The 16,912-nt window shown below is 31.3% G+C and overlaps 1 protein-coding gene across 2 annotated transcripts; it reads left to right on the forward strand.

Moving 5' to 3' along the window:
* Window positions 1-602: 602 nt before the first annotated feature.
* Window positions 603-16,735, forward strand: LOC111699651 (uncharacterized). Of its 2 annotated transcripts, none has more exons than XM_023470375.1 (5): window positions 603-688; window positions 10,442-10,504; window positions 12,994-13,082; window positions 14,430-14,589; window positions 16,584-16,735. In XM_023470375.1, the coding sequence occupies exons 1-5, from the start codon at window positions 623-625 to the stop codon at window positions 16,695-16,697; spliced, it is 492 nt and encodes a 163-aa protein (XP_023326143.1). In that variant the 5' UTR covers window positions 603-622; the 3' UTR covers window positions 16,698-16,735. The 2 variants fall into 2 exon arrangements, with proteins under 2 accessions (XP_023326143.1, XP_023326144.1); XM_023470376.1 differs by lacking the exon at window positions 603-688 and adding an exon at window positions 9,014-9,123.
* Window positions 16,736-16,912: the final 177 nt, after the last annotated feature.

A 16,912-nucleotide genomic window follows, 5' to 3' on the forward strand; every position in this document is an offset into this window, starting at 1 on the left:
ACCGTTTTCACTCAATTTATGGAGAAACCGGTTTAATTCAATCTATGGAGAAACCGTTTTCACTCAATTTATGGAGAAACCGGTTTCATTCAATCTATGGAGAAACATGTTTCACTTAATTCATGGAGAAACAGGTTTTATTCAATCTATTGAAAGTTTCACTCAATCTATGGAGAAACCGGTTTCACTCAATTCATGGAGAAACAGGTTTTATTCAATCTATTGAAAGTTTCACTCAATCTATGGAGAAACCGGTTTCACTCAATTTATTGAGAAACCGGTTTCATTCAATTTATGGAGAAACCTTAGTAGACTTCAGGATTTATTTACACGATTAAACCCTGAAATATATATTCTGTAGTGGATTCTGGACATAATTCAAACTTCTTCCGCACTCTTTCTCATATGCAAACATTCAGAAATGGAAGAGAAACATGTTGTATATAAATAAAAAAATTTGTGTTTCTGATCTCGAATACAGGAAATATTATTTAAACTACAAATATTTAAAACTGTTTTCAAATTCCAAAAAAAAATTTTTAAGTATTTCTAATTTTGCTTTAGCGTGGCTATAGGGGATTAATGTTTGGTTTGGCTAGATCCTGACGTATTTAGAAGATATATGGGTCTTCACGTTTATATGAAGACGACCGCACTCACAACTGGAATAACAGACGAAGACTTTATGGTGAGTCCTATTTTGTACTTTGCAAAAATAATTTCTTAAAAATAAATATTTAGCTGAGAACATATTTGCAATTTGCACAGATACTTATGACGTTTTAGCAGTCATTTGAGACAATGGCAATTAATAAAAAAAGATGCATTAACAAAAGGCTCCGAAAAATGTGATTAAACACTACTTACGTTGTAAGAAGAAATCCGAAGAGACCGAAGAAGAATATATGGAAAACTCAAGATACAATTGTCCGTATTTGTTCAATTGTAGTAACGTACCGACGTTTAGGCATCTAGAACATAGATAAAGATAGATTGCGCATAAGACGACATTTTTCATCTTGAAAGATATAAATTTACAGAGATGTTTTAAAGATATTCCTATTATATAGATTAACTAGGTCGGTTGTGAACATTGGCTGTTCTTATGTCATTGAGTACTTGTGGTGTACATGAGTTCTGTAGAGAGAAATTTAAGTTAGTTTAGTCCTTCTCATGTCCTTCTTCAGTTCTCGTAAACATGATGTATTGCTCAGTGAAATATTGGTTTTCAAATAGTTAAATTAAAACATCAAACCATCCCGCTTATCATTGAAGTACACTTTGACCCCTAGAAGTATGAGTTCGCGGACTGTACAATTCTTGGTGATTTTGCGTACATAAGCTATCTATGTTTATTTATTTATCTATGATCTAGAACAAGGTTAATAAACTTAAAATCGCATTCCCCCTTTTTATCAGCAGAACAAATGTTTTAATTCTAACACATGCTATGTTTTCAAAAGAATCGAAGAAAGCAAAGACGATTTTGCAAAGAAAACAAATAAAAGATTATAAAGAGTAAAAGATATAATCAAACATAAAGGATGTCAAAAATCAGCGCGAATTGAAACGATGCTTAAAAATGCCCGTTTTTCATAGAACCTATATCTCTTTCACACTCCATAAAGCTTTTTTTTACATTTTTTTTTAACATTACAAATTTCTAAAAGTTGTTAGTTCATCGTCGAAAAATACTAACAATCCACCACCAATTTATATCAAATATAGTGTAAACAATAAATATTTAACTTTCCTTATCCTTTCCTTTTCCTATCATTTATATTTTATATTTTTTTGGAATTAGGGGGAAACATTCCCACAACCTCTACTTTTAGAGGTTTTTAAATATTTTCTCCTGAAACACTTAATTTTGAATGTTTTGTTATTTTTCATAAATAAATAATTTTTAACTTTACTTTTGAACAAAAACAAAAATATTGTGTAAAGTAAATGGAACAAAAATATTGTGTAAAGTACAGGAACAAAAATATTGTGTAAAGTACAGGAACAAAAATATGTGTAAAGTACAGGAACAAAAATATTGTGTAAAGTACAGGAACAAAAATATTGTGTAAAGTACAGGAACAAAGGAAACATTTTCTGAAAAATTGGCTCAAAAACACTTTGACCAGAGTCTAAAACTAAAGAATGCGCGAATTTTAAGTTCGAGGTTTAAAGTTCTGTAAAATAATGAATAGCTACTTAAATATTAAACTTTCTCAATTTTAAATTTGAATTTCCCGGGAAAAATCTGAACCAATCAGAGAAAAGGATCTAAAGAATTATCACGTAAGTATCGGTATTCGGTAATCAGCTGTGTTTTAAATTTTAAGTTATTTACGTGACGGAAAACAAAACATATTTCCAGTTACAACCGTATTTTGGGTTTACGTGCAAACATTAATTAATCTAAAACGTGAAATTTTATTAAATCAAGGTTTTTACTTTTAAATATATCGTAATTAGTTGAATGCCGCATACCGCTGAATGATGATAGACAAATAGGGATTGCGGGATTTCAAGGTTTTAACCCTGTGTTTAAATTTTAACTTTTCGTTCTTTAGTTTTAGACTCAGGTTCTTTAAATATAAGTTTTAAAAGATACTTAATAAACAATATTTTCTATGTTTAATTAAAAAGGTTTCACTACATTGCAAAGATCTTTAAAAAATGATTGACTTGACACAGAAACTGACAGATCTAAATGTTCTGTAAACTTTTACGAAAATAAATTAGCATTTTCTAATTACCTCTTTTAAACTTAAGCTAAAGACAAGTTTATGTTTAAGGCTTTAAAAATGAATAAGTGAGTAAGAAAGGTTTAACCAAAGCCAAAGCGTTTCGTCACTTTATAGGAACATGGCGGATACAGGAGGGGTGGGGCAGGACCTTCCTAACCCCCTTGACAAATGTTCCCAATTTGAAAAATCGTATGTGTACCGCTTTTTCCAGCTATTTGATTATTAAATAGAAATATAATATTTATTGAATAATTGAATCATCAGAACGACGAAAAAAATATTTGTCTAGCTTGTTAAAAATAAATATAACCAACGATGTAAGTATGTAAGTACGACGAAAGTGTGTTTTGGTTTTATTGGTGTTAATACGCGGCACACGTACACGGCACATCTTGAATTTAATTTTAAAATCAATACTCATTAATCACAATTGTAATATTGTTCCTAATTTTCATGCATTTAAGTATAACTAGTAATTTCTTTATGTTATTAACTTGCTAATGTTCCTATTATTGTTCCTATCTTATTAAACTGTAATGTGTCATAAGTTAAAAATCTAGTTTTTTAGTCTTTAGTCATTATTTTTTACTCTTTTTGAGTCAACAAAATTGTTACCTACGGCGCGTCTATTGGTTCCTAAATCTGGATTTTTTAGTTCGAGAATAAATCTATCACCCCCCTCACTTAAATCCTGTATCCGCCCCTGTATAGGAAGTATTCACAATAAACATTCATTTGTCAAAACTTTATGAAGTTTCATTAACTATTAATATATAAAGTTAGGATAATAATTTGAATGAAAATGCAGCTGGGCCGGAGTAAGAAGAATAATAGACGTGAAGTTTTTTTCTTACACTTAAGACTTTTTATGATAAAAGAATTTTATTTCATCATAGAAGTATCATGCTAATGACCTATAATGGCCCCTTTTGTAAAGTTACATGTCTGATTGACAACGGTACCAGCTAGAAAACTGCCTGGGACAGTCATATTTTTAACACGAAAATTGTAATACATCATATTTTATCCGTAGAACCCCTTGAAATTGTTCCTTATTTTTTTTGTAAACTCTTGTTTTATATCTTTTTACTAACGTTATTCGTTTAATGGGGAAGCAACGAAAACTTACCTTTTTAATAGTTGTTTATTTTTGGTCATTTTTATCATGATTTTCTGTTTTCTCTGCTGGAAAGGATGGGAACAATGGTTTAACCAGCACTAAAGTTTCAGCTAGAAAAAAAAGTATAACTGTGTCATCAACTACACAAGTAGGTTTCAATCAGTGATGTGCTTTATTTATGGATCGTTTCTTGCCTATACTTTCTTATACTTTCTTATACTTTCTTATACTTTCTTATACTTTCTCATACGTTCTTATGTTTTCTTATACTTTCTTATACTTTCTTATACTTTCTTGAAATTTGGAATAGTAAAAAAGAAAGAAAGTAAAGTTTTTATTCCAAACATTTGTTACTTTGTCAAACTTTGGCCCCGGCAAGAAACGACAAATGAAGATATATTTTTAAAAAATAATTAAAAACTAACGTGTTTTAGGAGAAATATATTGTTTAATAATGGCAATCTTTAACAAATTACAATCTTGAAACTTTAATCTAATTTTTTAACTTTCTATAAAACGATTAACAACACTAGTCTCAATAAATTTGCAGCAAATTCCCGTTTTAAGGATGAAAAACTTTCTTTATTTAACCTTTTCCCGTATTTTCCATAAGAAAGGCATTTGTTAAATGGGCCTTGAAGCAAAATCAGGCTGAACTGGGCAGATGTTTCCATAAATTCTATAAATGCAATTTGTTAAAGTTTATGCATTACGGAGAAAACTCGGACCGATAAACATGAAAATAATAAATATTGCAACTTTGGGATTTATTGCAGTGAACTATTTGATATTGATCATAATTCATTAATCTTTGATATTTTTTGTCAAATATTCAATTTAATGGGATTATAGAACAAAATAAATATTGATAAAAATAAAATAAGAAAATAAAGCAAAAAAATTGAGTCTGTACTTATCACTTGATCAACTTAGCGCCAAAAATATATATTTTTTAAATAGAACTCATAAATGACCTATAAAAACTATTTTTTTGACGTATCTAAATGAATGTTGATAATTGTTTAAAGGGAATGACCGGCAAGGTATAGTAGTTTAACTCAGAATGTAGTATTGTGGAGAACTTTTTTAAGGAATTATTTGAGACCGATGAGACGTTTTTACGGTGCATATTTGTTTAGCAAAAGTGCAAATTCAATCTTTAAAATTCTCATAGATACCTAATTTTTGAGGGATCATTTTGAGAATCGGGTTTTAAAAATTTATTTAATAACGACGACGACGAAAAATGTAGCAAAAATTCTTTAGTAAACTTATTAGTTGTTCAGGAACAGATTGAGAAAAAAAATTAACTATTATCATCGAAAATAAGTAATCTTATTCAGTTATTGGTTTCTATAATGTCTCATTGCTCATAGACATTTCTGTAAATTTCCTGTAATTTTTATTGATAAGACAACATTTGAAAAATTTGAAGATATCTGCAAACAAATTCATAAAGAATAAGAAATTCAATATAGTGATGAAAAAGAAATGATTGATTCTAGCATTGATTTATTGAAAAATATGTTCCTAAACATTATAATAAATCAAAATAATTAGTTTACTGATGAATTTTTTCACATTTTTGTCGTTTAATTATTCAAAGAAATTCGATTCTCAAAACATAACCACCCAAATAGATAATTTTGAACGCCGACTTTGCGCTCAAACTCAGTAATTATCCATCATTAAAACGTTTATTTGTCTAAATTGAATCCTAAAAAATGTTTCCAAAATACTACATTCTCAGTTCAACTTCTATACATTGCCGGTTACTCCCTTTTACGTAGCCAGGGTATAGCACGTGTGTATTGATTAAGGATGTATATCTATATTCAGTTCATGTTTACCACCATCCATCCTTCCCTTTGTTTCAAGATTCAAGAACTCATAATCAGACTCAAACCCAAGATATTCAACAGATAATGCTTTCTCCGGGGGGGGGGGGGTTAATAATTGCAAGCTTTATTCATTATGCAAACATAGCAGAGTACTCCAGCTACTCATAATACAAACATAGCAGAGTACTCCAGCTACTCATAATACAAACATAGCAGAGTACTCCAGCTACTCATAATACAAACATAGCAGAGTACTCCAGCTACTCATAATACAAACATAGCAGAGTACTCCAGCTACTCTTAATACAAACATTAGTTTCAAAATTCTAACCAAAGATTTCACAGATGCGATTTTTAACAATAGATATAGAAGATACGACAGGAGATGGTATACTTTAAGTACAAACATTAGTGTTCAACCATAGATATCGCAGATACGACAAGAGAAGGTACTCAATGCAGACATAATATATAGTTTCTAGCCATAGATAAAGCAGATATGACAGGAGAGCGTTCTCCTAATTCAGGCAATAGTTTTCAACCATAGATAAAGCAGATACGACAGGAGAGGGTACTCCTAATACAGACATTAGTTTCTAATCATAGATAAAGCAGATAAGACAGGAGAAGGTACTCCTAATGCAGACATTAGTTTTTTACCATAAATAAAGCAGATAAGACAGGAGAAAGTACCTTGGAAGAATAACAGTGAAAAAGCATATCTGCTCGAATTATAGGTTGGCGCTCTTTAGCTTCTATATTTATGCAGGGGGGGGGGGGTAATTTTACTAAAATGAAGTAATTTATTTGTCTGTAAAATGTATGTATTCTGCACAACTTGTCCTGGCTGCCTAAAAGGCTGCCCGGTACTTTAAAAGACCGAAGGTTTTAATACCGGGGTAGGGGGGGGGGTTTATTTAAAAACTTAATATGGATCAGGTGTTCTTTTGTGACTGAATTATTTGACAGGGTTTCAGGGTTACTCATTTTTAAATAAGTCTCCTTTCGTCTAATGGCTAACAAAGAAAATGGAAATGTTAAAAAAAAAATCTTTAGTCCTTAGATTTCCGAAACCCCTTTTTTTACTGATTATAAAAATTAAAAATCTTTAAATACTCTTTTCCGTATTAGGAGATATTCTGTCCCAGAGCTTGTCAGACAATGTAAAACATTTATAGCGCATGAAATGCATTTATTATGCATTCATTATTCAGTCCCTAGTTAATTTAAATTGAACCCTAAAACACAGTGCGCAACCAGAATGTAAAACTAGAGTAACCGGTTTACCACAAATGATTTTTTTTATTGTAAACTCTGAAGTTCGATGATGATATATTATATACGATATATGCATTAATTTTGCTATTATTTTCCCACTTTCATGAAACACACAGATCTTTGACATTTCTACAATCGTTGTATGTACATACATACAACATACTTCAGTTGTACTTACTAGTCTAGACTACCCAGTGTAATGTCGAAATAGCACGTTTTATGCAAGGAATGTCGTCTGGCAAGATCACAGTGCTTATTTTCTGATTTTAGTATATAATTGAAGATAATTGGTCCAACTTCATATTGAATTCATATAAAAGTTTTATGTAATAATTGTATACAAGTTTTATGGCTTCTTATATACAAATTACATTTATCGTTCTGTAAATGTTAAATTAATTGTATATATTTAAGCACACGTGCTAATAAAGTTCCCGGATTTTCTTTTAAAAAATTAGGATATTTCTATTATACACTGAACCTAGACTAACGATCTTGTCTTTTTATTACGTTTATCCTTTTCTTAACCTTTAGGATAGACCCCATGTTGATAAAGATAGAGCTAATTTATAATTATCAGACACTGTCTGTAAACTGCACCTGGGACTAGCGATGGGCATAGATTTTTTTTTTAAATAATGTTGGTTTCTTTTTTTGAATTGTTTCGAACTACTGTTTTTTTTTGCTTTTTTATTTGCGAGAATAAACAATTTGAAAAGTGTAAAAAAGCAAAAAGCAACCTCATAAAACATTAGATTTTAGATATATAAACATCTCGGACTAGATTTTAGATATATAAACACCTCAGATTAGATTTCAGATATATAAACATCTCGGACTAGATTTTAGATATATAAACATTTTGGACTAGATTTTAGACATATAAACATCTCGGACTAGATTTTAGACATATAAACATCTCGGACTAGATATTTGATATACAAACATCTCGGACTATAACCTGTTAAAAAGTCCAAAAGGAACTTTAAAAACAAAACAAAAAATACAATGTCCAGCTCTAGGGGCTAAAACCTTCCTTCTTTAAAAATAAAATACTTCACTTCTTTATTTCCATTAAAAACGAGACAGAATTTAAACCGCGTTGCTGAACCGCCAAAAACCGGTTCCGATTGAGCGCCGGCTAAAATCTCGAATATTAAGTACAATTTTAAGTGGAACTAACCATGAATGAGCCGCGTCTCAAATTTGAGACACGGTTCAAATTCTTAAAATTCGGCTTCTGGACACATTAAAATCTTATAGATCGAAAAGCAAAAATGAAAATTTGACTTTTTAAAAGGATTGTCACTTGTTTTAACTAGACATATTGGAACATGGAATTATCCATAATTAAAGAATGTACAAAAGATTACTTCTCTCAAATTCTAATTTCTTAATCTATTTAGCTTTACTAGATGATGTCGTCGTAGACCTTATATCTAGAAATATAAAATTGAATTATCTCTGTTTGTTTGTTTGGATGCCCGATCATAGCTCAGGTACCCCAGGACCAATTTGCCTACAATTTTGATTGGAAACTTAAAAGGTCCACGGGAAAATGTTTTACATTGTCACTGCTGCATGAATCCGCAAGTCGTTTTTCAAAGAAACAATTTGTTGCCAAAAAAGAGATAAATAATTTAACCATTGTCAAACTAAGGTTTAAATTGGGTACCGTTGTGAATTAGATATACTCTAGTTAAAGAATGATGGTAACATGGAATTGCATCTTCGCTCTCTTCAATGCTCTGTTTAAACAGCATTTGTATATATGTTCCCTTTAGCCGACTGGACCGAATGGGCTGAAATTTTTTGTGGACACTCATGGGTAGCCTTGAGGTGACATAGGCTAAAAAAAAAATTTTAAAATTCTCCACGGGCAACACCGCGCCATTAATCTTGTAAGTAGTAAATATATAGATAAAAGTGAAAATTACATATTTGTGGTATTCATATATTGTGCAGGGTACCATGCCTGAAATACAAAGTTAATTTATACAAATCGTAAAACTAACTAACTCCAACAAAGTGAAAAATGTCTGTGTCTGAATAGCGTGAGAGACCTAAATTAAATACCAACAGAACATAGACCAACAAAATGTATTTATTGCATAGCAAATACAAAAAAATCTACATTAAATAGGTAAAATTGTGTTCTAAAGCTAAGATTCACTAGAATTTTTACCAGAACCTCTAGTTTACCGTGGTATAGAACTTTAACCTGAAGAACCTCTAGTTTACCGTGGTATAGAACTTCAACCAGGATCTCTAGTTTACCGTGATATAGAATTTCAACCAGGATCTCTAGTTTACCGTGGTATAGAACTTTAACCTGAAGAACCTCTAGTTTACCGTGGTATAGAACTTCAACCAGGACCTCTGATTTACCGTGGTATAGATATTTAACCTTCAGGACCTCTAGTTTACCGTGATAAAGAACTTCAACCAGGACCTCTAGTTTACCGTGGTATAGAACTACAACCAGGACCTCTAGTTTACCGTGATAAAGAACTACAACCAGGACCTCTAGTTCACCGTGGTATAGAACTTTAACTAGGACCTCTAGTTTACCGTGATATAGAACTACAACCAGTACCTTTGGTTTACCTTGGTATAGAACTTAACCAGGACCTTTAGTTTACCGTGGAATAGAACTTAACCAGGACCTCTAGTTTACCGTGGTATAGAACTTCAACCAGGACCTCTAGTTTACCGTGGTATAGAACTACAACCAGGACCTCTAGTTTACCGTGATATAGAACTACAACCAGGACCTTTAGTTTACCGTGGTATAGAACTTCAACCAGGACCTCTAGTTTACCGTGGTATAGAACATGGTTGATATGATATTTAGATTATGTATGATCTTGTGTTGTGTAATGTGAAGGAATATGAGGAATATGAAGGGTTCTAGGATATTAATTATTAAATTGTTCTACTAAAGGTTTTAGGCTTAATGTATTCTATATCAGCTCCGGAGCTAGACATGGTTCAACTAGTCAACCTGTATTTAAAAGGACTGTAAACGTAATCAAGTGACCCTCCATGCAAAGATGGGAATTTCCAATTCGCAATGGTACTTTTGAAACCTTTATCTGATCAATATTGTGGAAGATATTATCGCTTTCTAGCTTGAATTATTACTACAGGATGTATTAGCTCCTGTAGATGGATCTACTATTATTGTATTCTATATTACAGGATGTATTATCTCTGGTATATATATGGTTTTACTACTCAACATGTATTTAATGTATTCTATATTACAGGATGTATTATCTCTGGTAGATGGTTCTACTACTCAACATGTATTTAATGTATTCTATATTACAGGATGTATTATCTATGGTATATGGTTCTACTACTCAACATGTATTTAATGTATTCTATATTACAGGATGTATTATCTCTGGTATATGGTTCTACTACTCAACATGTATTTAATGTATTCTATATTACAGGATGTATTATCTCTGGTTGATGGTTCTACTACTCAACCAATCTTAGACATAATGGCTCTCCGGGTAGGTTATTTTATTACATAATGTTTTTTTTTAATTTTACCTTTATTTCATAAAAAAATATCATTAATTTTAAAAGAAAATTTATGGACAAACTTTTCATTTTACTTTACTTTAGGGTCCTTTAATCCAACATATCTCAATTCTTTAAGAGATCTTGAAAACAAACATAAACGTAATGATAAAAATAAGAATAGTTCAAAAAACTTTCTGTTTGATGTTCCAAATAAATTTTAAAAATGGCGAAGTGGCTATAAATACTGTACATTTTCCGTTTAAGACTTAAAAATAGTAAAGTCTTAAAATCAGGGGGCGGAAACGTCATGTATGTGTGTCTGTATCAAAAGAGTGTGTGTAAGTGATAACGAACCGATTGGTGGATTTTCTGTATATGTAAACGTTTTTATCGGAAATATCACGCGCAATCAAAAGTTTCAGCCTCTGAGCTTTTAAGTGCAGAAGAATGATTTAAACTACATTCTCTAATGTTTCTTCATCAATCTTCGATTAATCTTAGTATTTGTATTTAGTATTTAATTTAGTTCTAGTTTCACCAATATCACTGTATTTCCACTTCCAACTGATAACAGAGTTATAAGGAATAGAGAACAAATGTACTTGAGTACAAGCGGAATCAGAGTACAGATGTACTTAAGTACAAGCGGAATCAGGTAGATAAGGAATAGAGTACAGATGTACTTGAGTAAAGATGTACTTGAGTACAAGCGGAATCAGGTAGATAAGGAATAGAGTACAGATGTGCTTGAGTACAAGCGGAATCAGGTAGACGTAGATTTAGAGAGTTATAAGGAATAGGGTACAGATGTACTTGAGTAAAAGCGGAATCAGGTAAATTTAGATTTTAAAAACACTTCTCACACTAGAGACGCTATGAAATAGATACATACCCTGTAAAAGAAAGCAATCGAATCATGTGACATTTTTTAGCTTTCTACAGACTTAGTGACATCAACGCCGGAATATTAATTAAAATGTACTCAAGGGTAAGGGGTTCCAGCTAGACCAGGCATGTAATGGGGGAAGGCCGAAGGGATGGGGGTGGGAGATGTGGACTCTATATTTCTCTATTCCCCTGATGTATAATGGAAGAAGATGGACTCTATATTTCTCTATTCCCCTGATGTATAATGGAAGAAGATGAACTCTATATTTCTCTATTCTCCTGCTGTATAATGGAAGAAGATGGACTCTATATTTCTCTATTCCCCTGATGTATAATGGAAGAAGATGGACTCTATATTTGTCTATTCCCCTGATGTATAATGGAAGAAGATGAACTCTATATTTCTCTATTCTCCTGCTGTATAATGGAAGAAGATAATGGAACGAGAGGATAAGATTACTTCTCTCAATGTCCAATAATCTACTAAACAAAAAATACAAAAAAAAGCTTTTTAAAAAGTTTCTGATTTGAATAATTCTGCAAGTAATTCTAGCTGAAATTTTGAAGATCTGAATAGGCATTAAAAGTTGCATGTGATCAGCTCAGCTTTTTATCAACGGAAGAATATTTTTTATATTTTCTTTAAAAATTAAATCTAAAAAAATAAGACATTAAATATTGATAATAGCATCTTATCATCTCAGCTTACTCGTTTGAAACTTACTTGGAATAAAATGTAAGGTTTATTCTTATGCTTTGATTGTTACTTCTCAGTAGGTAAGGGGCAAGGTTGTAATGCAAGGAAAGTCATTTCAGAGGTGTGCGCATCTTTGGTAATGCAAACACAAGACGGATGTCGAAGCCTGACATGGGATCCATCTTTCACATAAAAAAATCAATGAAATATTCTGGTCATAGGAAACTATCAAGTGAATTATCAAAATTATCAAAATTCAATGCTTTCAACCTCCTCGGATACTAAACGAACACTGATGCATCTATTCTTGTTTACAAATTTCGCCCAGAGAGAACTGGTTTCAATATATGTACGCAGAGTATACGCAACTGCAATTAACTTTCCTTGCATTATAACCTTGGTAAGGGGTGAGTTAGTTTAGTTTTCACTAGTGTACTGTATTTGTATATTACTCATTATTAACTGTATTAACTGTATTTGTTTATTACTCAATTTTAAAACTGTTCCCGCGCATGCATGGCTACTTATTTATCAAATACTGAGATTTACGTAAATTAGTATGAAACCCATTGAAAAATTGTCGAGACAACATTTGATAAATTCGTTCGATGTATGGCTCATTTAAGGTTTAACCATAGTGTACTGTATTTGTATATTACTCAATTTCACTGAGATACAAGGAAAAGGTTTTAAATGAAGAGAGAGTGGATATCGAGATCTAGCGATCGGTATTATATAAGAATCCAGCAAAAAAATTTCCCCTTCAGATCTACAAAATTTTATACAGGAAAAGTTATAAATATCGAAGGTTTGCATAATATATCAGGTTGCAGAGATATAAGGATTTTAAAAATCGAGTTTGAGGCAAGTTGTGAGCTCTTTTTTCTTTAGGTCTACAGTGAGAAACCCTCAAAACCAGAGATAAAAACTGCAGTTTATAATTCAGGACTTCATTATTACAACCTTCAACATCAGAACAGGTGAACCACATGAACCGCATTTGAATAAAAATTTATTGTAAATCAATAAGGAAATAATGGTTTGGATTATTACAAGAATATCTTCACAAACTGAGAAACTAACCTTTTGCAAATAAAATACCATGTGACTTAAAGATGATTTCATCTTTTTTACACAACTGAACAAAAGGAATTGAGTCTTTGTCGCAAACTTTGATTTATAATCCCTATATCATTGCAACCCAATGACCTTAGATATTTCAAACTATGAATTCTGTTAGATCTAATTATCTAAGCTTGAATTATCAAAGATGTACACCATCAGGTTGCAAAGATATAGGTATTAAAAAAAATTTGCGTCAAAGACTCAATTCCTTTCTTGTCTATTCCTATTTATTTTTAATACATAATATCTCAGTAGACCTTATTTTAAATGACCCTTTGTTTTTAGAGTGGCATGTCGATTTCCTACTTTACCCTTAAAGGGACAGACCCACGTGGATTTAACGGTTCTGTCAATATTCCAGAAAGCTGTGACTTTCGATCACAATTTGACCCATCAAACAAAATTTTTTAGTCTTTTTTCTTAAATACTTTTTTGTCCGCATATGCATTTTGAATTAAAGGTATAAAACAAATCCGTAAGTTTAAAGATTGTTTAATTATAGACCAAAACGCGTATAATTTCAAATAGAAGAAACCGAATGCCTCTCACTCTGGTTAGTCCGGTGTGGACCGGCTATGTAAGGTAGTTGAACTGAGTATGCAGTGTTCTGGAGACATATAAAACTTTATAAAGATCTGTAAATCCTGAGTTTGAGCGCAAAGTCGACGTTCAAAATCGTACTTTTGGGTGGATACGTTTTCAGAATTTTTTTTTTTAATTATTAAATAACGACGACATTTGAAGAAATTTTAGAATCTGCGAATAAATTCATAGAAAATAAGAAATTCAATATAATCATAAAACCGAAATAATTGATTCTATCAATTGACAAATTTCTTTAGAGAAATATGTTCCTAAACATCTAATTAGTTTTTTCGTCGTCGCTGTTTAAAAATTTAAACAAAAAACGATTCTGAAACGTAACCATCCAAATTCATGAATTTGAACGTCGACTATGCACTCAAACTCATGGTAATTATACATCTTGGAGACGTTTTATATGTCTCAAATTAATCCTAAAGAATTTGTCCACAACACTGCATACTCAGTTTAACCACCTTACATAGCCGGTCTGTCCCTTTAAAATCTTTGTCTAATTAAGTATGAATTAGTTATCAATTTTATCCATCGGACATGGAGGATCACTTTAAATTAGGAATCAGTCCCTTTAACACTGAATTGACTTGATGTTGATTATTTAGGGATGTGTTGAGTATCCTATCTACTGAGTTCGATAAAACTATCAGAGATAAAATACTTACTACTGAGCTAGTTAATAATATCCATATGATATTTAACCAACCTGAACCTGAGCAAGAGATATCTACGCCAGTTCAAACCAAGGACTTCAATGCACTTGATGTAAGTCAATGTTTATAAGCTTTGATTTAAAGAATTACTCACAAAGGATATGACTTCAGAAGTTCATAGACGACTGTCCATATCTTAACTTTTGAACGTTTTATATCATTTAGCTTATCCTTAAACTAAAATTCCAGGCCGAGAATAAAAAATTCAATCTTCAGAACGTCATACTTTTTTATTTTATATTTTGTATTCAGGTCGTCATTTAAGGCTCATTCTTTGTAGATAACTCTATATATGGAAACCGTCTAAACTGTGAACTTATAATATATTTTAGCTCGAATTCTAAATTTTAAATAGTTATCTAAAGTTTCAAATTTTAAAGTTCAAGGCGATACCTATTTCAGCGTATTTTTAATAAAGCTTAAGAAATTTAGTTACAATTTTAGTCCAGCATTTTTGGACAGGGTTTTACAAAAAATATCAGGCTTGAAAAATGATAAAGTTGCTGTATTAAAAGGACAGACCGGCTATGTATGGTAGTTAAACTGAGTATGCAGTGTTGTGGAAAAATTGTTTAGGATTTGAAACATATAAAACGTTTCCACGATGTATCATTACTAAGTTTGACAGTCGACGTTCAAAATCATGAATTTGGGTGGATACGTTTTCAGAGTCGGTTTTTTTTAAATTATTAAATGACGACGAAAAATATAGTAAAAATTCTATATTAAACTAATTAGATGTTTAGGAACATATTTCTCAAAAGAAATTTGTCAATAAATCGAAGTTAAAGTTAATTATTTCCTTTTTCATCATTTTATTGAATTTCTTATTTTCTATGAATTTGTTCGCAGATTTCTTCAAATTCTTCAAATGTCGTTTCTTTAATAAAAATTTCAGAAAATCTTTGTGATTTAAGAGAAATTATAGAAACTAATAATTGAATAAGATTACTTATTTTCGATGATAAGATTAATTTTTATTTTCTCAAACATGATCCGAAACAACTAATAAGTTTACTGTAGAATTGTGTTTACATTTTTGTCGTCATTATTCAATTCTGAAAACGTATTTACCCCAAAGACGATTTTTAACGTCGACTTTGCGCTCAAACTCAGGAGTTACAGATCTTAAAAAAGTTTTATATGTCTCAAATGAATCCTAAAGAATTTGTCCACAACACCATGCATACTCAGTTCAACTACCTTACATACCCGGTCTGTCCCTTTAAATTAACTGAAATACGTAAAGGAGTTGAGTCTTTGCCACAAACTCCGATTTGCTACTCTTTATCAACACTGTTAGATCAAATAATCTAATTTCGAAACATTAAAGGTATACACCATCAACTGTTGCAAACATATATATGATCGAAAATTTGAGTTTGTGGCAAAGACTCAATTTCTACCAATCACAGTTATATGTTCTTTGGATATTATTATATTTTTCAATGTCGAATTTTTCAGAATTTCTATTTGGAACATTCGTAAATAAAATAGATTTTTTAAAATTTATATCTATCACGCATGTTTTTAATCTATATCTATCACGCATGTTCTTAATTTCACACTGTAGGCTTACAATGCAAACTGCAGGCAAGCAGGGACAATTTAAACTTGGTATAATTAGATTCAACTTGTCTAAACTTACCGAACTCAATCTAATGTATTCCTCCAGTCCTTTAGTCCTATATAGTAGCACCGTAGTTTAACTATCATGAGATTGCATGTGAAATAAAATCCTTCTTTATAATTGGATCAGACATATTGGATTAAAAAACAGACTTGAAAAATTTCTAATAAAAGTTTCTTTTAATTTTCTTTTTCATAATCACATACAACTTCTATTTAGATGTCGACTTATCTGGGAAAAAACGTTCAAATCAAATTGTATTCATTTATATCTTAATTATGTTATCTTTTTTTACTAGGGGTTAAAGGAGCCGGAGGGGGGGGAGCATCGACACGAAATTTTAAATTTTCACCTTCAGGTTAAAAACAAATTCAAGATTAATTATTATTTTTTTTAAATTAAGTTGTATTCTTTAGGTGCTAGACCATCTCAGAATTGAAGTAGAGAAGGTAAAAGAAGGATTGGAACCTAACAAAAAACAAGCAGTTGAGCTCGCCATTCAGAAAGAGGTAAATAACTTGAAGAGGTAAACCCCTAGAAGAGGTAAACTCCTAGAAGAGGTAAACTCCTAGAAGAGGTAAACTCCTAGAAGAGGTAAACTCCTGGAAGAGGTAAGCTCCTAGAAGAGATAAACTCATAGAAGAGGTAAACTCATAGAAGAGGTAAACTCCTAGAAGAGGTAAACTCCTAGAAGAGGTAAGCTCCTAGAAAAGATAAACTGCTAGATAAGTTAAAAACTTAGATA

Source organism: Eurytemora carolleeae, unplaced genomic scaffold, assembly GCF_000591075.1.
Source record: "Eurytemora carolleeae unplaced genomic scaffold, Eaff_2.0 scaffold339, whole genome shotgun sequence".
Taxonomy (NCBI): Eukaryota; Metazoa; Arthropoda; class Copepoda; order Calanoida; family Temoridae; genus Eurytemora; species Eurytemora carolleeae.

Excerpts from the sequence above, each read along its gene's own strand:
- LOC111699651 (XM_023470375.1), top strand. The coding sequence starts at position 623 with ATGGGTCTTCACGTTTATATGAAGACGACCGCACTCACAACTGGAATA. Across the intron at positions 10,505-12,993 it reads TAGACATAATGGCTCTCCGG|GTCTACAGTGAGAAACCCTC; the intron begins GTAGGTTATTTT and ends TTTTTTCTTTAG. Across the intron at positions 14,590-16,583 it reads AGGACTTCAATGCACTTGAT|GTGCTAGACCATCTCAGAAT; the intron begins GTAAGTCAATGT and ends TGTATTCTTTAG.